Source organism: Enhydra lutris, unplaced genomic scaffold (genome assembly GCF_002288905.1).
Source record: "Enhydra lutris kenyoni isolate GAN:26980312 unplaced genomic scaffold, ASM228890v2 scaffoldscaffold23, whole genome shotgun sequence".
NCBI classification, from domain to species: Eukaryota; Metazoa; Chordata; class Mammalia; order Carnivora; family Mustelidae; genus Enhydra; species Enhydra lutris.
Genome location: NW_019154107.1, coordinates 1,458,744 through 1,477,239, shown reverse-complemented (window position 1 = coordinate 1,477,239; position 18,496 = coordinate 1,458,744). Strand labels below are relative to the sequence as shown.

General features: G+C 53.4%; 1 protein-coding gene across 1 annotated transcript in view; it reads left to right on the top strand.

The window, feature by feature from the left end:
• LOC111150410 (mitogen-activated protein kinase kinase kinase 15) overlaps positions 1-18,496 on the top strand; it is a 118,079-nt gene that overhangs the window by 96,836 nt on the left and 2,747 nt on the right. Inside the window, exons 17-26 of the mRNA XM_022507830.1 lie at positions 1,119-1,249; positions 1,451-1,556; positions 10,654-10,811; positions 12,933-13,116; positions 13,894-14,053; positions 14,583-14,736; positions 15,475-15,660; positions 16,282-16,387; positions 17,214-17,323; positions 17,369-17,433. Of these exons, the coding sequence (XP_022363538.1) occupies positions 1,119-1,249; positions 1,451-1,556; positions 10,654-10,811; positions 12,933-13,116; positions 13,894-14,053; positions 14,583-14,736; positions 15,475-15,660; positions 16,282-16,387; positions 17,214-17,323; positions 17,369-17,433 (1,360 nt within the window). The remainder of the gene's footprint in view (positions 1-1,118; positions 1,250-1,450; positions 1,557-10,653; positions 10,812-12,932; positions 13,117-13,893; positions 14,054-14,582; positions 14,737-15,474; positions 15,661-16,281; positions 16,388-17,213; positions 17,324-17,368; positions 17,434-18,496) is intronic.

Below are 18,496 nucleotides of genomic sequence, written 5' to 3'. Positions count from 1 at the left end.
GTTATTAAGAGCCTACTGTTCTATCAAGAGCCTAACTGTATATTATGAGCCAGGCAGTGGGCTAGATTTTGAAGGTTACATTAAGGATAAAATACAATTTCTTTTCTCAAGCTGCTCCTAGTCTAGCAAATATGTCAGTCGCTGTTCACATTGATCGATTTTTCCAAGGGTGAGGTTTAAGGATGACAACAGAATTAAACATGTGCACATCCTCTTTTACAGATGGGGAAACTGAGACATAGCAGCATTCTTTCTGCACTGTGTAAGGTGTCAGGCCAAAGCTGGCTGATGTCCAGGGCCTTGCCCAGTGACCCCTGAAACACATGGTCAGAATACTGTGAAGGTTGCTTTTCTTTGAGCCCAAAGATTCATTGTCTTATAAAATAAGGGCAGGGGATGGGACACCTGGGTGTCTCAGTTGATTGGACGACTGCCTTTGGCTCAGGTCATCCGGGATCGAGTCCCGCATCGGGCTCCCAGCTCCATGCGGAGTCTGCTTCTCCCTCTGACCTTCTCCTCGCTCATGCTCTCTCTCACTGTCTCTCTCTCAAATAAATAAAATCTTAAAAAAAAAAATAAGGGCAGGGGTGTTAAGACAGTCCTGCCCCTGTGGCCCAGCACAGAAGACTTCTCTCGTTGAAGATGAACAGACCCAGCCTCCTCTGATCCTAGTCTCTGTCTCCCTAAATGGCCCCTCATTCTGGTCCTGTCCACCTCTGAGTTGAGGACCAGGTATAAAATGGGCTTCAACCCAAGCTGAGTGGCCAGGACATTTGTGCCGTCCCTGCAGCAGGGGCCTGGCCTCCCCAGGCCGGAGCACCTCACCGTGCACTCTCCTCCCGACTTCGTGCAGCGTGATGGACTGTGTAAAGTCAAAGGGAGCCCAGCTACATTTCAGAGGTCCCAAGGAGCTCCCATTCACCCTCCTTCTGCCGCTCCTCCTCCGGCCGCATGGCATGCACGGCTGGGATCTGGCAACAGAGGGAGGAAAGAAGAGCAGGTAGCCACTGTGCAGCAATATTGGCTTCCTGGACGATGTGGACTGAGAAACCTCACCTCGCTTGGTTTCCGTGGAATCTTCAACACCCTGCTGAGTTTTCTGCTGTGTCTGCTTCCAGGGAGCCTTTCTGCTCTTTTGAGATCAAAATGGGGACCAGTGAAGGAGCCCACCATCAAGTTCTACACCAGGCAGATCCTGGAAGGCCTGAAGTATCTCCACGAAAACCAGATCGTGCACAGAGACATAAAGGTATTTGCTTGTTGGCACCAATGAACCTTGTTGGTGCCTCTGGAACCCGCCAGCGGTGAGCTGACCTGTCTGAAGACGGCTCAGCTGAGAGAAGGGAAGGAGCTGAGCTCGGCCAGCCCCAGAGCGCCGAGCCTAGACTTGCTAGAGACTTGACACTGTTTCTTAAGGTCCAAGGCGTTTGATGTTCCTCCTTTTCTACAGGGTGATAACGTTCTGGTGAACACCTACAGCGGAGTGGTGAAGATCTCTGATTTCGGCACCTCCAAACGGCTTGCAGGAGTGAACCCGTGCACCGGGACTTTTGCTGGTAAGTGGGCCGGGGCTGGGGCGCGGGCAGCCGCGTGGAGTCACGGTTCCCGAGCACAGTGTGGCCGGTAACGGAAGCCGACCATGTGTTGTCCCCAACTTCGGGGATTGGAACCTTATAATGGCGCACTGAGCCAGCGACCTGCGGCCATGAGAGTGCCTCGCTGTCGTTGTCTTCAAAGGTTGGGTAGGTGGGGTGCTCTCCTTGAGGTTTTCTGAGGGTTTCTAACCAGTCAGTGAAATAGCATCATCTTTTTTAAGTTCCTGTTGTGAGTGATTCAGACAACTTGTGAGAGTGCTTTACTGGTCATAAAAACTGCCTGTTAGGGCGCCTGGGTGACTCAGGGGTTTAAAGCCTCTGCCTTCAGCTCGGATCATGATCTCAGGGTCCTGGGATCGAGTCCCGCATTGGGCTCTCTGCTCAGTGGGGAGCCTGCTTCCTCCTCTCTCTCTGCCTGCCTCTCTGCCTATGTGATCTCTCTCTGTCAAATAAATAAAATCTTAAAAAAAAAAAAAAAACTGCCTGTTACCCTACTTCTGGTACCTCGTGCTTGGATACGGTTACCTTTCCAAGGGAAGCTGATCGTTCGGGGAGGGGGTGGAATTGGTGGGGTTGAGGTGGGGGTGAGGGGTTGGATTTTCTTCTCCGTGTGTCCGTGACGGACCCACGGAAGCGGCAAGAGGGACAGGACTCCGAGCGGTCCGAAATGACCAGCTAGCTTTCCGTTTACAAGACCAGAGCATCAAGTGGGGTTCGAGAAGCTACCAGTGGCTTTTTTAAAATTCTTGCTTCAAAGGAACTGGTCCCTGGAAGGAAGTACTGATTTTGAAAAAGGAAAGGTTTGTGGTCCCGTAAGGTATGATAAAAGGATCACGAAGATCCTGCTTGAGGGAATTAAGAAACACTGCGTAAACTCTGCTGGTTCTGGAGGGAGCTAGGGAAGAGGCAGGGCCCTTCTCTGCCCTTGGGGCACCGAGCTCTGGAGCAGACTTGGCCTCGGCTTTAGTGCATGATGTCTCAACTTTGAAAAAACTTCTCCTCAACAAGGGGTTTGTTGTATGACAACCGCTGGACGCCCACGGTGGAGACATATTCTGTATCTAAAGAGAACTTTGATTTCTCAGGAATGACGTCTCCATTGTAACAGGGGAAGAGGGATGCGCACCTCAGAGTGGGAAACTGTCACCCCAGGGACTCCGCCAGAACCTTACAGAGTGTGTTGAATTTTCATTTATTGTTTCTGATGTAAAGATGCACGTATCAACGTGTGTGGGTACGTATGTATGTATGACTGCCGTGTTTTTTTATTACCCTAACTGAAAAGGACTTCTTTCCTCCTCTTTGGAAGCCAGCAGTTAGCTTGGCAGTATGTAGCAGGAGGGTCTCTGATATGACAAGGAGTTATTTCAAAACATAAACCCCCTGACAATTTACCTCATAATTAGCATCCCCAAGGAGAAGAAAAAATTCACAAAGAAAATGCATGTATAATCCATTATCGCATATATTTCCCCAAGTAATTGGCTTGAGGAGGCATGCATTCTGCATTGCAAAATAATGCAGGGGTGTTTGGGGGATAATAAAGAAGGGGTCTCATTTTGGGTAGGAAATTCCCCTGCATATCATTACTCTTTGCAACACAGAGCGGTTCTGTCCGGAAGTCTCGGCTGGTTCCTGCAGAGCCCCACTTAGATGCCTGGGGACATGGCGGGGCTTTTCCGTGCAAATGTCCGGAGGCTGGCAGAGCCTGGAAGGGGAGCCAGAGGCTCAGGCAACTTGTGGCCCCGAAGCCTCTCTTCCTGTGTTCCTCTGAAGGGTTTTCATTCTAGGTATAAGCCAGCTAGAATGGGAGAAAGGGCTTTATGGCTAGAGTCAGCCCCCTTTGCTGCTGGGTTTTTTTTTTTTTTTAACAGCTTTATTGGGGTATAAAATGCACCCGTTTGAAGTGCACAATCCACTGGTTTCTCATAAATTTTCCGAGTTGTACAGCCTTAGCCACGGTCCAATTTTTGAACATTTCCATCACTCCAAAAAGGTCCCTGTGCCACCTTGTAGTCAGCCCCCGTCCCCACCCCAGCCCCAGGTGACCATGGATGTCCTCTCTGTAGAGATTCGCCTGCTCTGGAGAGTTCATACAGATGGAAGAGTGTGCAGTCCTATCTGTCCAGCTGCTGTCACTTTGCATAATCTGTTCCAGGTCCATCCACGCTGGGCCGCGTGTCAGTACTTCGGACCTCTGAATGGTATTCCAGGGTGTGGATAGACCGTGTCTTGTTCATCCGTCTGTCATTCAGTGGTCATTGAGATTATTTCCGCTCTTTGACTATTGTGAACGATTCTGCTGTGAACAGTCAAGGACAAACCTTTGTGCAGACCTGAGTTTCCGTCCCTCTCGGGTAGATGCCTCGGAGTGGCTCTTGGGACAGGAACTCTGTTCCAGTCTGTGGCTGTGAACGTCCTTGGTTCAAATTCTGGCTCATCCACTTGCTTGCTAGCTGTGTGACTTGGGGCACGTTCCTTCACGTCTCTGTGCCATACGTAGTTTCTTCATAAATAAAATGGAGGTGCTCCCAGTACTACCTCAGAGGGTTTTTATGAAGATCAAATAAGTTAATATTGGCGAAGTGCTTTGACCAGTACCTGACTCATAGCCAGTGCAATGGAAGTATTTGTTAATAAATACTAATTTATACTTAGAAGTCCCAGGTGATTAGGGCTGAGAGGAGCCTTTGAGAGAATCAGGTTTCTGTGGGTAACTAATATGTTTAACCTGTCAAACCTAGAGGCTGTAATCATAAAAGTGATCTCATCTTTTTTTTTTTCCAAAAGATTTTATTTATTTATTTGACAGAGAAAGACCAAAAGCATGGGGAGCAGCAGGCTGTGGGAGAGGGAGAAGCAAAGTCCCTGCTCAGCAGGGAGACCAATGCAGGGCTTGATCCCAGGACCTTGGGATCCTGACCTGAGCCAAAGGTAGATGCTTAACCAACTGAGCCCCCCAGGCGCCCCAAAAGCCCTCTCCTCTTTGTCTCCCACTGCCCTCTATATCCTGTCCAGGGCAGGAGTCCTCCTGAGTCTGCCAGCCATCCTGAGACAATGGAGAGAAAGTCTTAATGGCCCTCGGAGAAGCAAACAGTCCGAATTGGATAACTGAAAGGGGCCCTGCTGGTACACTTGTCAGCGCCCTGGTCCTCGTTCCAGGGGACAGCGCTCTTCCCCTGTCGCGGCGGGTCTAGCAGCAAGTCAGCTCGGAGTCTTACCTTTTCTCCCCCAACTCCCACCTCCTGCTCTGCTCCCCAGCTGGGAACACTTCCCTGAGGGGTCCCTCTGACTGTAGCTCCCACGTCCTGAGCAGAGACCTGTCCTTTGGCCGACTGCCCGCTGCCCCCCACCACTTTTACGCCTCACATTGTGTTCACTCCTCCATTTTTTTTTCTCTCCTGAGGGATTCAGGCCATAGGAGATGGCCCTTGAGAAGGATTCCTTTTTTTTTTTTTTTAATTTTATTTTTTTAAACATATAATATCTTTTTATCCCCAGGGGTACAGGTCTGTGAATCGCCAGGTTTACACACTTCACAGCACTCACCATAGGAGAAGGATTCCTTTTAAAAAGACCCCAGGCGTACCTGGCGGGCTCAGTCAGTTGAGTGGCCAACTCTCGATTTCCGCTCAGGTCGTGATCTCAGGGTCGTGAGATTGAGCTCCACTTGGAGATTGAGCCCTGCTTAGAGCTCTGCACTGGGCGTAGAGCCTGCTTAAGATTAATTTTCTCTCTCTCTCTCTCTCTCTCTCTCTCTCTCAAAAAAAAACAAAAAAAAACAAAAAAAACCCCAAAAGCCTAGAACAGTATTTCTGCATTGAAGCCCACGTCTGGTGTCCATGGCTCATGCATCTTTCCCCAGCTCTCAAGAGGGCGCTGGGTGATAGCCCCAGACCTCACGGGCAGATGCTCTGAGCTGCTTTTCCTCCCACGGGAAACAGTCCCACGTGCAGCTCGCCAGCAGGGGACACACACACAGCTCTTTGAGGGGACCGGCCAGGAGCCCTTAGAAGCTTTGGGGTAGGACAAAGTGGTGTCCCCTCCTTTCAGGCCCTTCCTTGGGCAGGGCAACCGGAGTGGCCCCTGGGGCCCCAGGAAGCACCTTATTTCTCTTTTCTGTACTTCATTAATAGGAAACAGCTTTGAAACTTTGGGCTTGGGTTCGATATTTTCCAGGGCCTGTAGACAATGCTGATGTGTGACGGTCCTGAGCGAGTGCTGAGTTGCCACTGGGCACAGCCCTAACCCGATTCCTTTACTGAGAGGGTAGCTCCCCCCGGCACAGCAGTGTCTAAAGAAGTAACTTTCAACACCTCCCACCTCCAGACTCTCCTCTCTCCACCTTCTTAACCCCTTGATCCAGGTGGAAGGCCCCTGGGCTGGGGGCCTGCATGCGAGGTGTGTAACAGGTTGTGCGAGACCTTCTTGGAAACATGGACCTGTCGATGATCTCTTGCCCTGTGCCATGGTGTCTGGCTTTTATCTCAGCACCTCGATGAAAACTTCTAAATTATTGCCCTGTGCCATGCATTTTCTCCTGTTTGGGCAGTTGTCTAGGAGCCACCACTTGATTTTATGTCCCCAGGGGCCTGGGTCAGTGCCTGCTGCTCTCCTGTCACCACGTTTTGAACTCTGCACCCCTGCTCGGGTCCTAGCTGGCTGGCCGATCAAGTGACCTGTGTGTGGGCACACCTTGGGGGGACATGTAATTTAGAAAGGATGTGATGCCCTTAAGAGAGCCAGACGAAAGGCAAGCAAGTTTCCTAGCATTAATGCATTAATCAGAGGCCTACCCGCCCTGCCCCACCGCACACCGCCACACCCTAGTTGGCATTTTTACTTGGTTTCTTGACAGAAGCCATTTTGGTGCAGCTGACGCACACTGCTTGGGGACAGTTCCTTGACTACTTGAAAGAGTTGTGTGGCTCTGTCTCTTTTGGACGTTTACTGTAAGTGGATGCTTTTTCTAGGAGTATGGTAGTCAGTGAAATGGAGCACCCAGTTTTCTGTGACTGCTCTCCACCTTCCAGTTACAGGGGAATGAGTCACATCAGGGCTTCGGAAATCCTTACATCGAGTCTGCTTTTGTTCAGGCTGCATTTGTTTCGCTTGTGCTCCTGGATTCTTTGTATCGGTCAGCAATGTCATGGTGAATGGCTCCAGATGTGCAGAGAGAAGAGCTCAGTTCTCCCCTACCTTCTCTGAGCCTCATTTGTCTCCTGTCTAAAATGGGAATCACAGTAGATCGTGCCTCTGCACTGCCTCACTGAGTTGTGAGAGTCAGAGACAGTGTGAGGCAGTGATGTTCTGTAAGCTGTTGAGTACTAACAGGAAGTCAGGCCAGCAGTCTTCAAGATGGCCGCCAGTGGCCTCCACCTCCTGCCGTTCACAGCCCTCTGTAATCCCCTCCCCTTGAACGAGGGCTGGACTTAGTGACTCACTTCTAATGAACAGATGAAAGCAGAGTGGCAATGTGTGACCTGGAGGCTAGGTCAGAAAAGAGGATGGCTTCCTTCTTGCTTGCTGTCTTTGGGTCACTTGCTGTGGGGGGAAGCCATGTCTTAAAGATCCCATGTGGTGAGAGACTAAAGCTTCTTTCCAAACCTCACCTGAGCTTGGAAGTGGATCCTCCAGCTCCATTCTGGGTTTCAGAGGACTACAGCCCAGCAGAGAACTGGGCTAGAGCCTCCTGAGAGACTCTGGGCCGGATCCACCCAACCCAGCTGTTCCTGGGTTCTGACCCTTAGACACTGTGAGATTCTAACTCTTGTTTTAAGCTCTTAACATTTTGGGGTAATTTATTCCATAACAATAAATAACTAATATGGACGTCATTGCTAAGTCCCTACCTTTATAAAGGGTGATGTTCACTGTGTTTCCATACAAAGAAAATCTCGAAGTTTAGCATGAGGCCAACTTATCCTCCAGTTTTGAAAACAGTTGTGCCGAAGTGGACAGGTATTTGACCAGTGTCCATAAACCATTGCAGTTTCGTTGGGTGATATTTTCCATGTTGCATAACTTTGTAAAAGTATATTCTCTTGCTCTTTTAAGAATTAACTTTTAGGGGAGCCTGGATGGCTCTGGTGGAAGACCATGCAATTCTTGATCTTGAGGTCATGAGTTTGAGCCCCATGTTGGGTGTAGAGATGACTTAAAAATAAATTTTAGGGGCACCTGGGTGGCTCAGTGGGTTAAAGCCTCTGCCTTCGGCTCAGGTCATGATCCCGGGGTCCTGGGATCAAGTGCCGCATCGGGCTCCCTGCTCAGCAGGGAGCCTGCTTCCTCCTCTCTCTCTGCCTGCTTGTGATCTCTGTCTGTCAAATAAAGAAATAAAATCTTTAAAAAAAATAAAATAAATTAAAAAAAATTAACTTTGAGTGATCATGTTAGTTGGCATCCAGGCCGGAAAATCAAAATCACCCCACTTGTTTTTACAGAGAGAATTTAATAGAAAGAACTGTTAACTGGGCCTGGGTTATCTGCCTAGGGCTTGAGGGGAGCACAAGAAAGGGTAGAATCGGAACCTTTCAGGAGGGGATTACTGGGTTGGAACAGGTAATGGGGGGCGTGGCAAGATGAAGCTGGTTCTGAAAGTATGAGAGGGCAGAAAAGCTAGAAACTGGAGCCAAGCTCTGCTACTGGAGCCAACTGAGGGCCCAAAGGGAAGCTCCCACAGAGGAACAGCAGCTGATGGGGAGCCGCCAACTTCTCCTTCCTCCTTCCTTGTAGGTACCCCTGAGCAGCCTCCATGGTGGTCTCGGGCTCTCTAGCGCCCCCTGGTGGCAGAGCCTAACAGGAAGCTGCGGCAAAGCAGAAATGTTTGCAGAGTCCCCAGCGCAGCCTCCTAGAGCAGAGCTGAGAGATAATAGCTTAATAAACACCACCATGAGTCTTTCCTCCGTGAATGGCTTGTGAACTGGTCTGAGGCCACGTCCTCTGCCAAGGCCTCTCCCTTCACTATTCACAGCAGTACAAGCCTGGGAGGGGAGATTGTGTCACTGGAAGTTCCGTCCCCCAGGCTCTGGGATTTCCTAACAGTGCAGCAAGCGCCCGTGAGCCTGTCTTGCCCAACCCTGCAGCCAGCCAAACACTTCCCTACCAGGCTTTCGGCTTCAAAGACCAAAGCCATCACTTGTGCCCTACTGATCTGTTGAGCCCATGGACCCAACCCAATTTATATTGAGCCTTAAGTGAGTCTGACTTTTTTAAAAATGAAAATAAAATTCTTCAGTCTCACCAGCTATATTTGAAGGGTCCAACAGTTATCTGTGGCTACTGACTACCACACTCAACTGCGCAGAACATTGTCATTATTGTGGAACTTTCTGTGGGAGGCACCTGGGTGGCTCAGTCCATGAAGCGACTGATGGTCGGTTTTAGCTGAGGTTATGATTATGATCTCAGTCTCAGGGTCATGGAATCGAGCCCCATCGAGCCCCCACACCAGTGTGGAGTGTGCTTGTCGCTCTCCCTCCCCGCACTTGTGCACTCACTTTTTTCCCTAAAATAAATCAATAAATCAATCTTAAAAAAAAAAAAAAACATTCTGTGGGGCAGAGCTTTTCAAATGGTCACTGGAAGGAAAAATGCTAAAAGACATTGGCTCTTCAAGAAGAAGATGTAGTAGGTAACGTCCCCAAATTTTTTTTAAACCAACAAGTCCTTTGTTTTCATTGATTAAGATTCTGGAAACCTGCTTTGGTTGCGTGATCTTGAGATAGGCACTTCTCTGGGTATCCACGTTCTCTGTCGCGCCTTGGCCGCCGTCCTCTGCAAGTTCACTGTTTGTTATGAACCACATATAGTGTCTGTTGCTCTTGCTTTCCCCAGCCTTGGTTGCAAGAAAGAACTACGAGTTCACTCCTAGAGCCCTGATTGACCTCCTTGCCCCCATCTCTGCAGTCCCTTCTCCTTCGAGGGCTGCATCTGACCCCTGCCTTCCCTGTGGCCCCCTCTGGTGGCTTGTGACCCACAGGAGGAAGTCCACAGCCAGAGACTTCATCATACAGTGCTTGCCATTCTGGCCAGCCCCAGGTCGCCACCTCCTTAATTTTCAATTCTCAGCTCCCTGCCCTGTGTGAGACTTCACCTGTGGTTCCCAGAACTCGCTCTGGACTTCACACCCTTGTGCCTCTGCTCCGGCTCTTCCCTTGACCTGAGAGTCCTCCCATCCCTTTGTCTACTTCTTTGACCTTCACAGCAAGAGACAAGTTCATGGGCAGCACCATCTGCCACTTATTGTGGATTTGCCTCCACGTTCATGGCGTGGCCATGCTTTACTCGCTCGCTCCTGCCCAGTGATGGCCCATGGCAGAGGCACGAGAACACATGGGAGTCCTCCAGCGGCAGCTTTTGGTCAGGAGCTCCCCAGCGGCCCAGCTGAACGGTCAGAGCTGCTCTTCTGAGACCGCCTCCCCACTTGTTCGTCCTCCCTCCTTTCCCACGTGCCACATCGGCACTGAGGTTGCCGCTCTTTGTTCTTTTTCCATATATGATGGATAAAGAGGTCCTTGGCTCTTTGTCTGTCATAGACGTCTCCCCAGTAAATCTCTCGTACGTCTGATCCTGCCTCGGCATTTACCTCTCAGAGAACCGAGCTGATCCAGATAGAGCTTTTCCCGACCGGAAGCAGGCAGAGCTCAGCACGTCTTCCATCCGTGTTCTCGGCCCCCGCTGCTCCAGGGCCTGCTGGACTTTCCCACCATCGCCCTCTTGTCTCTCTCCTCCCCTGGGCGGCTCCTCGAGGTCGGGCACTGTGTTTCTCACCTTCTGTGTTTCCCCTCACCTGGCGCGCCCTACTGTGTGCCTGTTGCTTCGGGGCCCATTTATCCTTCGAGGAACCGAGCAATCTTCTGTCGACATGACTAGTAGCAAAGGAAGGCATGTGGCATGTCTCTGATCAGAGACCGGGCACGACCGCATCATTGACGCCTGAGAGCAGGCTCCATCCGTGGTTAGTGGGAGGGTTAAAGTCCACGCACTTGTTTACTAATGGTCCACTTAGATTTGTGAACAGCAGGATGCCCACGATCTTTATTTTTCTTCCCCATAGGCACTCTGCAGTACATGGCACCTGAGATTATCGATCAGGGACCTCGCGGGTACGGTGCCCCAGCAGATATCTGGTCCCTGGGCTGCACCATCATCGAGATGGCCACCAGCAGGCCTCCGTTCCATGAGCTCGGCGAACCGCAGGCAGCAATGTTCAAAGTAAGACATGTTTGCTGATTGAGGTTGCTGGTGTTGGGGAAATAACAGGCCAAAAGAAAATCTGCCACTCCAGAACCCTCTCCACGAAGGGGGGAGAGAAAACAGTGCTGTCACTGAGTAAGCATTATAGCAGGATGTGACAGCTAAGACAGAAAGGATGTGTCCTCTTCAGCCCAGCAGTGCTGCCCTTTACACCTGTGTTTGCAAAGGGAATGAGGACTAGTCCTCCCGTGCGCAGACTGGAGAGCGCCACGGGCCACACTAGTGTGTCCGGGGAGGAGGGGGGAAATCTGGCAATTGGGATGACTGTTTGCATTAGCTAATTGGCTTTACCCAAAGGAAAAATAAAGTTCTCCAACCTTTAAGACAGGAGAGGTAGTTTGGGGGCACCTGGATGGCTCAGTCAGTTAAGCATCTGTCTTCGGCTCAGGTCATGATCCCAGGCTCCTGGGTTTGAGCCCCGTGTCGTCGGGCTCCCTGCTCCGCGGGGAGCCTGCTTCTCTCCCTGCCCCTCCCCCTGTGCACAGGCATGGGTGCGCATGCGTGTGCTCGCTCTCTCCCCGCATCTCCCTCTCCTCCTTTCTGATAAATAGGTAAAATCTTTGGGAAAAAAAGAAAAAGGAGGTAGTTTTGGAGCAAGTCATTACTTTAGTTAGGCTCTTCCCTTCGCACTGAAACTGGGAGATGGGGATGTCTCTTCCTTGATGTTGGCATTTCCAGGAGTTGGCCCCAGGTCCTTGAAAAAGACATTCTTGGCAAGAGGTTTATTCAGCTTTTAGAAAGATTCACATGCCTCTCACAGAGACCAAGAACTTGAAATTACACGTTTTTTAAAGTAAGTGTTCTAAGAAAAGAGGGGGGGGTCTCCCCTTATTTTCACCAGGGAGGACGTGGCCTCTTATTTTGAATGCGTGTTTGCCCTTAAACTGGGCAAGGCTCAAAGGCCACATGAGTCTGTGTTTGTGTCTGGGTTTCTCACTGGGTTTTGAAGACGTGGGACTTTGGATAGCAGATGGTGTGCACTACGTCGTTGTAAAAGCCCTCCCAGAGCTGGCATGCAGGGCACCCACAGTCTCAACAGGACCCTGAACTCCAGAGCTGGGGGACAGCAGTGACCTTCCCCGTCCTTTGCATTGGGCCGGGACGGGGCCAGCTGCGGTTTGGGAGGATCGAACCCGCGGCGGCGTGATGGAGAGTGGCCGGTGCTGAGGGAACCGGCGGGGCCTGAGCAGGGCGCAGTGAGGACACCCGGCGGGCCCGGGGAGGCCGGGGTGAGGGTGAGGCGTCTCTGAGCCACCACCGCCGGGAGCTGGAAGAGGCGACGACTGAGCTACTGCAGGTTTCGGGGGGAGGGGGACCCTGGCAGCAGCTCGAGTGAAGCCGGGAGAAAACCAGTGTCTGTAGTCTGAGGGCACCGGGTTTGTGGCCCCCGGAGTGACGGCAGAGCACCTCTGGAGGCAGGCCGCTCCTTTCTTCTCGGGGCTCCTGAGAATTTCTGTCTCTGGCCCCCTCGGGCCGTTCCCTTCCTGCCCCTCAGGGGAGGGGCGCCCCCTGTCGTGTGTCCTGCGTCTCCCATCTGGGGGGTATATTCCATCCGGCGTTCCGTGTTCTCAAAACGTAACACTCGACCTAAAAACTTGTATTTGATTGTGGCCAGAACAGTTAAGGTGAGCTCTGCTCCCTTAATAAGCCTGAAAGCGCGCACCGCGGGTCTGCCGGGGCCAGGGCCGGAGTCTGGAACAGTGTTCTCTCCGCTACTGTCCTCCTGTCGAGCCGAAACCCTGTGGCCCGCGCTCAGTCACTCCCCGCTGCCCCGCCTCCAAGCCCAGACTCTGGAGCCTCCTTCCCTGCTGGTCTCAGGGCTCCAAGAGGACAAGGTCAGAAGCCCCAAGACCTCTTACGGCCTGGGCTCTGAAACTCCTCTGATGCCACTTTCCCTGAGACCTGCTGGGCACGGCCAAGGCCAAGTCCCGGGCAGCCAGGCGGGCACGTCGGTGACGGCGGTCTCGGCCGGCCCCTCGAGCATGGCGGGGTGGCGGGAGGAACTCGGTATTGAAGGCTTGTGCAGCTGGGTGTGCGGAGGCCTCACAGTCACATCGCTCACCTCTCCCTTCAATGCAGGTGGGGATGTTTAAGATCCACCCTGAGATTCCAGAAGCCCTTTCCCCAGATGCCAGAGCCTTCATTTTATCCTGTTTTGAGCCTGACCCCCACAAACGTGCCACCGCGGCCGAGCTGCTCCAAGCGGGCTTCTTAAGGCAGGTGAACAAGGGCAAGAAGAACCGAATTGCTTTCAAGCCGGCAGGTGAGGTGTACCCGGACAGCCGGGGGCAGGGGTGCCGGGCGTCCCGGGGCACGGCGATGCCCGGGCTCCTCCGTCACTGAGCACACCCAGCTCCCGCGTGGCGCCCGTTGCTGGGAAGAGTGGCAGGGACGGGAGAAGCGGCTGTGGGAGTTGTCCCACCCCAGCCAGTGAATGGCCCTTGATTTCCTGACAGGTGCAGGGAGCCCCTCAAGTGACAGCAGTACACCCCCTTGGAAAAGTTCTTCCTTTGGGATTGTGCCAAGGAGGGAGGCGCAGAGGTTGCCCTGGCTGGGGTTTGGGGTCTTCCCTGTGTGCAGGGCCTGGCCTCCCCCCGACCCCGTGCTGCCCCCGACCTTGATTAAGGAGCACATCGGGGGAGTTTGCCTGTAGCAGTTGTCCCCCAGGCCACAGAAGCCAAGGGACCCCTTCTAGGGCAGCGAGTCCTACCCAAGAATGACATAAAAATGGCCTTTGCCAAGGAAGCTGTTTGGTTTCTGCCTGGTATGGATGGAGTCAGAAGCCAGGACACAGAGGCTCAGTGTCTTACTCCCAGTGTGGCTCACTGTGTCAGCGTTTCCTGTGGGTGGCCTGGAAATGCAGCCTTGCGCCTATTTCAGACCCGCTGAAGTGGAGCCTCCATTTCAGGGACCCCTGGGTGATGGACTGGACTGGCACATTAGAGCAGCACAGACTTAGCCGGCCCCTGCATGGGTCACCTGGCCTGAGGGGCTGTCTGAGACCCCCCACCCCCGCCTCCCTGTCTCTCTCCCCAAACAGAGAGTCCCCGGGGCACCGCCCTAGCCCTGCCCATGCCCGGGGAGCCCGTGGGCAGCAGCAGCAGCGAGCATGGCTCTGTCTCCCCGGACTCTGATGCCCAGCTGGATATCTTCTTCGAGAAGGTCCGGGCACCTAAGCACCGGCTCAGCCACCTGCTCAGGTACGGCCCACCCCTTCTCTCCGCTCTGGGCCTCTGGGGGGAGGGGTGTGCTTGCATTCACCAGAGGCCAAATACCTCCCAGGTCAGAACCAGACAGCCACCGAGGGCTTTGGCTTGCTTTCTGCGCCATCAATAGGCCAAAGGTGCAGGCAAGAAAGGCAGTGGGCTGAACACTCACGTCGGCCACTTACATAACTCTCCCTCCCTCCCCCTCCCTCCCCCTGCTACCTTCCTCCGCACTTCTTCTTATCTCCTATCCCCTTTGCCTCTCCTCCCATCATCCCCTTAATTGTCCCCTTATTCTCTCCCCCTTCTCCCCCCTCCTCCCCACCCCGCCTTTTTCCTCCCTTTCCCAAAACTGGTGCTCCTCGGGTTAGAAAAAAAAACACCGCATCTCTCTTCCATCAGACTACAGTTTCACCTTGGTAGGGACAGCGGGGGGAACCCCCCTTGGCCCTTCCCCCGTGGCATCCAACCCTCGAGACTTTGTCCTGGGACGCACACAATTGTCGCCTGTGTTTGTCCGCAGTGTTCCTGATGAGAGCTCAGCCTCGTCCCCAGAGGACAGGGACCCGGGCCTCTTCCTGCTGCGAAAGGACAGCGAGCGCCGTGCCATCCTGTACAAAATCCTCTGGGAGGAGCAGAACCAAGTGGCTTCCAACCTGCAGGAGTGTGTGGCACAGGTAGGGCCAGGTCAGGGGAGAAGCTAATCCCGCCCCCTCTGCCCGGGGCCAGGCCTGGAACAGGTCCCCATGGGACCGAGGCTCCTGCTACCCTGGAACATTTGCGCAGTCCCAGTAATGACCATAAGTATTTCCCAATGACCTTCCCTCTTCCAACAAGACAAAAGAAAATAGGAAGGAAAAAAAAAAAAAAAAAGACTCCCCTGAAGCCTGAATTTGCAGAACACTGCAGTGAACCCAGGCACGGATGGAGCGCTGCTGCCCCCTGGTGGAAAACAAGCCAAATGCAGCACGAAGCTCAGGGGTTCCTTGCTTTTGCCCTTCACTCATGTGAATCCCCCGTTTTGAAATCCCAGCTGCGGGACAGAGTTGTCCTCAGAAGCTGGGAGAGCGGTTGCTTTGTGCAGAAAGGTTATGGATCAGAATATCTGCATTTTAACTAACTTTGGAAGCAGGAAGTTCTTTTTTAGGAAGAGGCCATTTGCCCTTCTACGAACTAGGCCTTCTAACAAGGAGGGGCGGGGCAGTTGCACAGGGTTCGACAGGAGGACGGACCCATTCCCAGAGGGGTTTAGTGTGTGTGTGTGTCTCCCAGGGAGGAGAGGAGCCACCTGAAAAACAAGAGGGAATTCCAGAAACAGACCCCTTCTCACCGGGGTGCCCACATAATACTTGTTGGAATTCCCCTCCCTCTCTAACTTAATGAAAGTGACTTTGGTGGGGCGGGGCGGCGAGCAGAGTTCGGAAGACTTGCATCTCTCGGTTGGCCACATCAAGCAAATAATTGGGATCCTGAGGGACTTCATCCGCTCCCCGGAGCACAGAGTGATGGCCTCCACGATATCAAAGCTGAAGGCGGACCTGGACTTTGACAGCTCGTCCATCAGTCAGATTCATCTGGTACTGTTTGGATTTCAGGATGCTGTAAGTGTTCTGTCTGGCCCTAGAGAACGTGCTAGAAGTCAGGAAGCCCACTGAAGTGGCTCAAAGCGAGGACCACTGAGTTCAGTTACCATTTTCTGCCATAGTCCCTGTTTCATCTAACCTGCTTACGCCTAAACCCTTAGTTTCAGGAGTTCCTTCTGAACATAGAGTAGGCACGTACAGGTGAACGAGAGCAGAAGCGCAGGACTTCGAGGACTCGGGGGCAGCTGGCATCTGCCAGCTGAGGTGCTGCGGGGTTTAAGCTTACGTGTCTGTTCAAACAGATGTGAGTTGTGGCTGGCCTGCCCCCGTGTCTGGTCCAGCTCTGTGTCCCACGCCCCAGCGAAGAGCCCGACCTTTCAGAGGTGCTCAGGAAACGCTCCTGGAATAAACAGTGAAGAGGCCCGGGGTGGGAGATGCCATCCCCGCCCGGCCCCCGGACCCAGCATGACTCAGGGGCAGCTTGCAGGAAGGCTCTGTGGAAGAGACAGGAAGTCAGGCAGAAACACAGAGCAGTGTGGTTGACATTTTATTTCAGAGTAGAAGGTAGTTAGAATGAGTAAGAACTCCTCTTTCTTACAAGGACCACAGACCAGAAATCTGGATTTTTGTGATTTGCAGATAAATAAGATTTTGAGGAACCACCTAATTAGGCCCCACTGGATGTTTGCGATGGACAATATCATCCGGCGAGCGGTGCAGGCCGCGGTCACCATCCTCATCCCAGGTAAGTGCTGCCTGTTGGGTCAAGGTCGGGCCCAGGCTATGGAAGAGACCACCAGTATCCTCTGCGGTCAGCAGTTGTTTTCTCCGTCCCACCTGGGCTGTATACTTCCCTGCAATTCAGTAAATGCTAAGAACTTCCGGAGCCCTACTTAGGTGCCCTCCCGGCATTGCCAAGGAGCCCGCGTGGAGACGGAGCTTGTGATCTGAGAGAGGGAGCCCGGGCCTGAGGGCCAGGGTCCGGCAGGCCGCCCTCTCACATGCTCAGAACGCCGACCGGAGGCTTGAGTTAGTGGCTCCATCTCCTGGCAGACTCCTCCTGTGGTGGCTCGGGCGGTTGTACTCTCACTTGCGAAATGTCAGAGCAGCTGAAGGCCCAGGTCCGCTCTCCTGTGCTGACTTCATCCCGGGGAGGGACGCTGCCGCTTGCTCTCTGGACTCGACTCGGCTCCCTCCCTGTCCCCGCTGCTTCCCCGAGGAGCTTGTTAGGCCCTTTGACTTCATTACGCCCCACTCCAAGCAGGCGCCTTTCTTTAGTAGGAAGAATCCAGGCCCGGTAGGAAGCCCGGTTGTACATTTTAAAGACTGTCCTTGCATGATTTAACATCAGCCTCCGTTTGGTCCTCTATAAGCTGGGGGTGATCATCTTTTCACTGCAGAGAACGGAGCAAAGTCATGTCCTCCCCATTGGTAACGCCAGCTGTCCCCTGATGGAGTGTCACACCAGCCGGGCCAGCCTCCGAGTGGTCTCGTGTGCTGGCGCCGGACATAAGCGACACTGTGCGCTGGCCTTGCCTAACCGTGCTCCTCTCTCTCCCATCCTCTGGCAGAGCTCCGGGCCCACTTTGAGCCTGCGTCGGAGACCGAAGGGGTGGATAAGGACACGGACGAGGCAGAAGAGGACTATCCCCAGGCAGACCCGCCTGGCCGGCAGGCACCTGTAGCATTCAGAGGGAGCAGCCCCCCTTCGGCGGGTGCCCCCCAGCCCCAGCAGCTCCAACACCAGCACCTGAGCCTCCAGCTGGGCGAGCTCAGACAGGAGACCAACAGGTGGGCAGGGGTGGGAAGATCACCGGGGCCAGTAAGGGAATCTGTGGCCTTGCTGAGGGTCCCCCCTCCCCCCAAGAGAGCTGGTCTCTTTAATTCACTTCCTGGCACATAGTAGGTGTTGTTAAAATGTTAAATGAATGAAAGGATTGTCATTTGCTCTGGGCAATCACATCCTGGGTGGACTTATGAAAACCCAACCCACAGGCAGAGCAGACTAGACAGTGCTGGTTCCGGAGGCTGCCTTGTGGCCCGCTCACGGCTCGTGCCGCGGAACAGGGAGACGCGGCGCCGGGTGTGCGTGTCGTGGAAGGAACGTTGTGTACGCGCTGGCGAGCTCTGAAGGAGGACCTTAGGCAGATCTAATCCTTTCTTTTGAGAGAGACCTAGAGTGTTTGTTTTAATTTTTGAGAGACCTGGAGTTTAAAAGGTAGAGGGGGGCAAAATTTTGAAAGCTTTTAAGGTATGACAAATGCAGAAGTTGATAGACTTTGCCCGGCAGGGTTCGGAATCCGCACGTGTATGAACGGTCACCTGCAGGCTCAGTGGTTCTTCCCCGGCACAGCTGACGGTCCCTCTACCACCTTCCGCTCTCAGTAGGACTAACAGGCGGCAGCGGCCGCAGGTGGCCGCCACACGCGTCCTTCCTCCACGGCCGCCGGGCCCTAGCTCGGTCCTGAGTGTGGGAGACCAGCGCCTGCGAAGCACGTAGCACAGTCCCGGGTTCCGTCAGTGTCCGCAGGTGTAGTCCCGCTGCTGGCGTCATCTTTCTGCCGGGCTGCCAGCTCCTTGGCTTCCCCCACCGAGGGGGAAGGAGCCCGAGCGCGCCTTCCAGCGACTTGATGAGACTCAGGGAGCCAAGCTGTCAGCACCAGCTCCTCCTGGCAGAGTTTACTGATCACCCTCAGGTCATCTGGTTCATGATACATTTTGAGACAAAATATGCCCGAGCCCTGAGTGCTGGTCTTTGTTTTCAAGGGGAGGAAACGTAAGGGAGGGGCCCAGGTATAGGCTGAAACCAGACTGTTGGGATTGTGTGATTTGGTTTTCTTTGCCCCAATCTCTT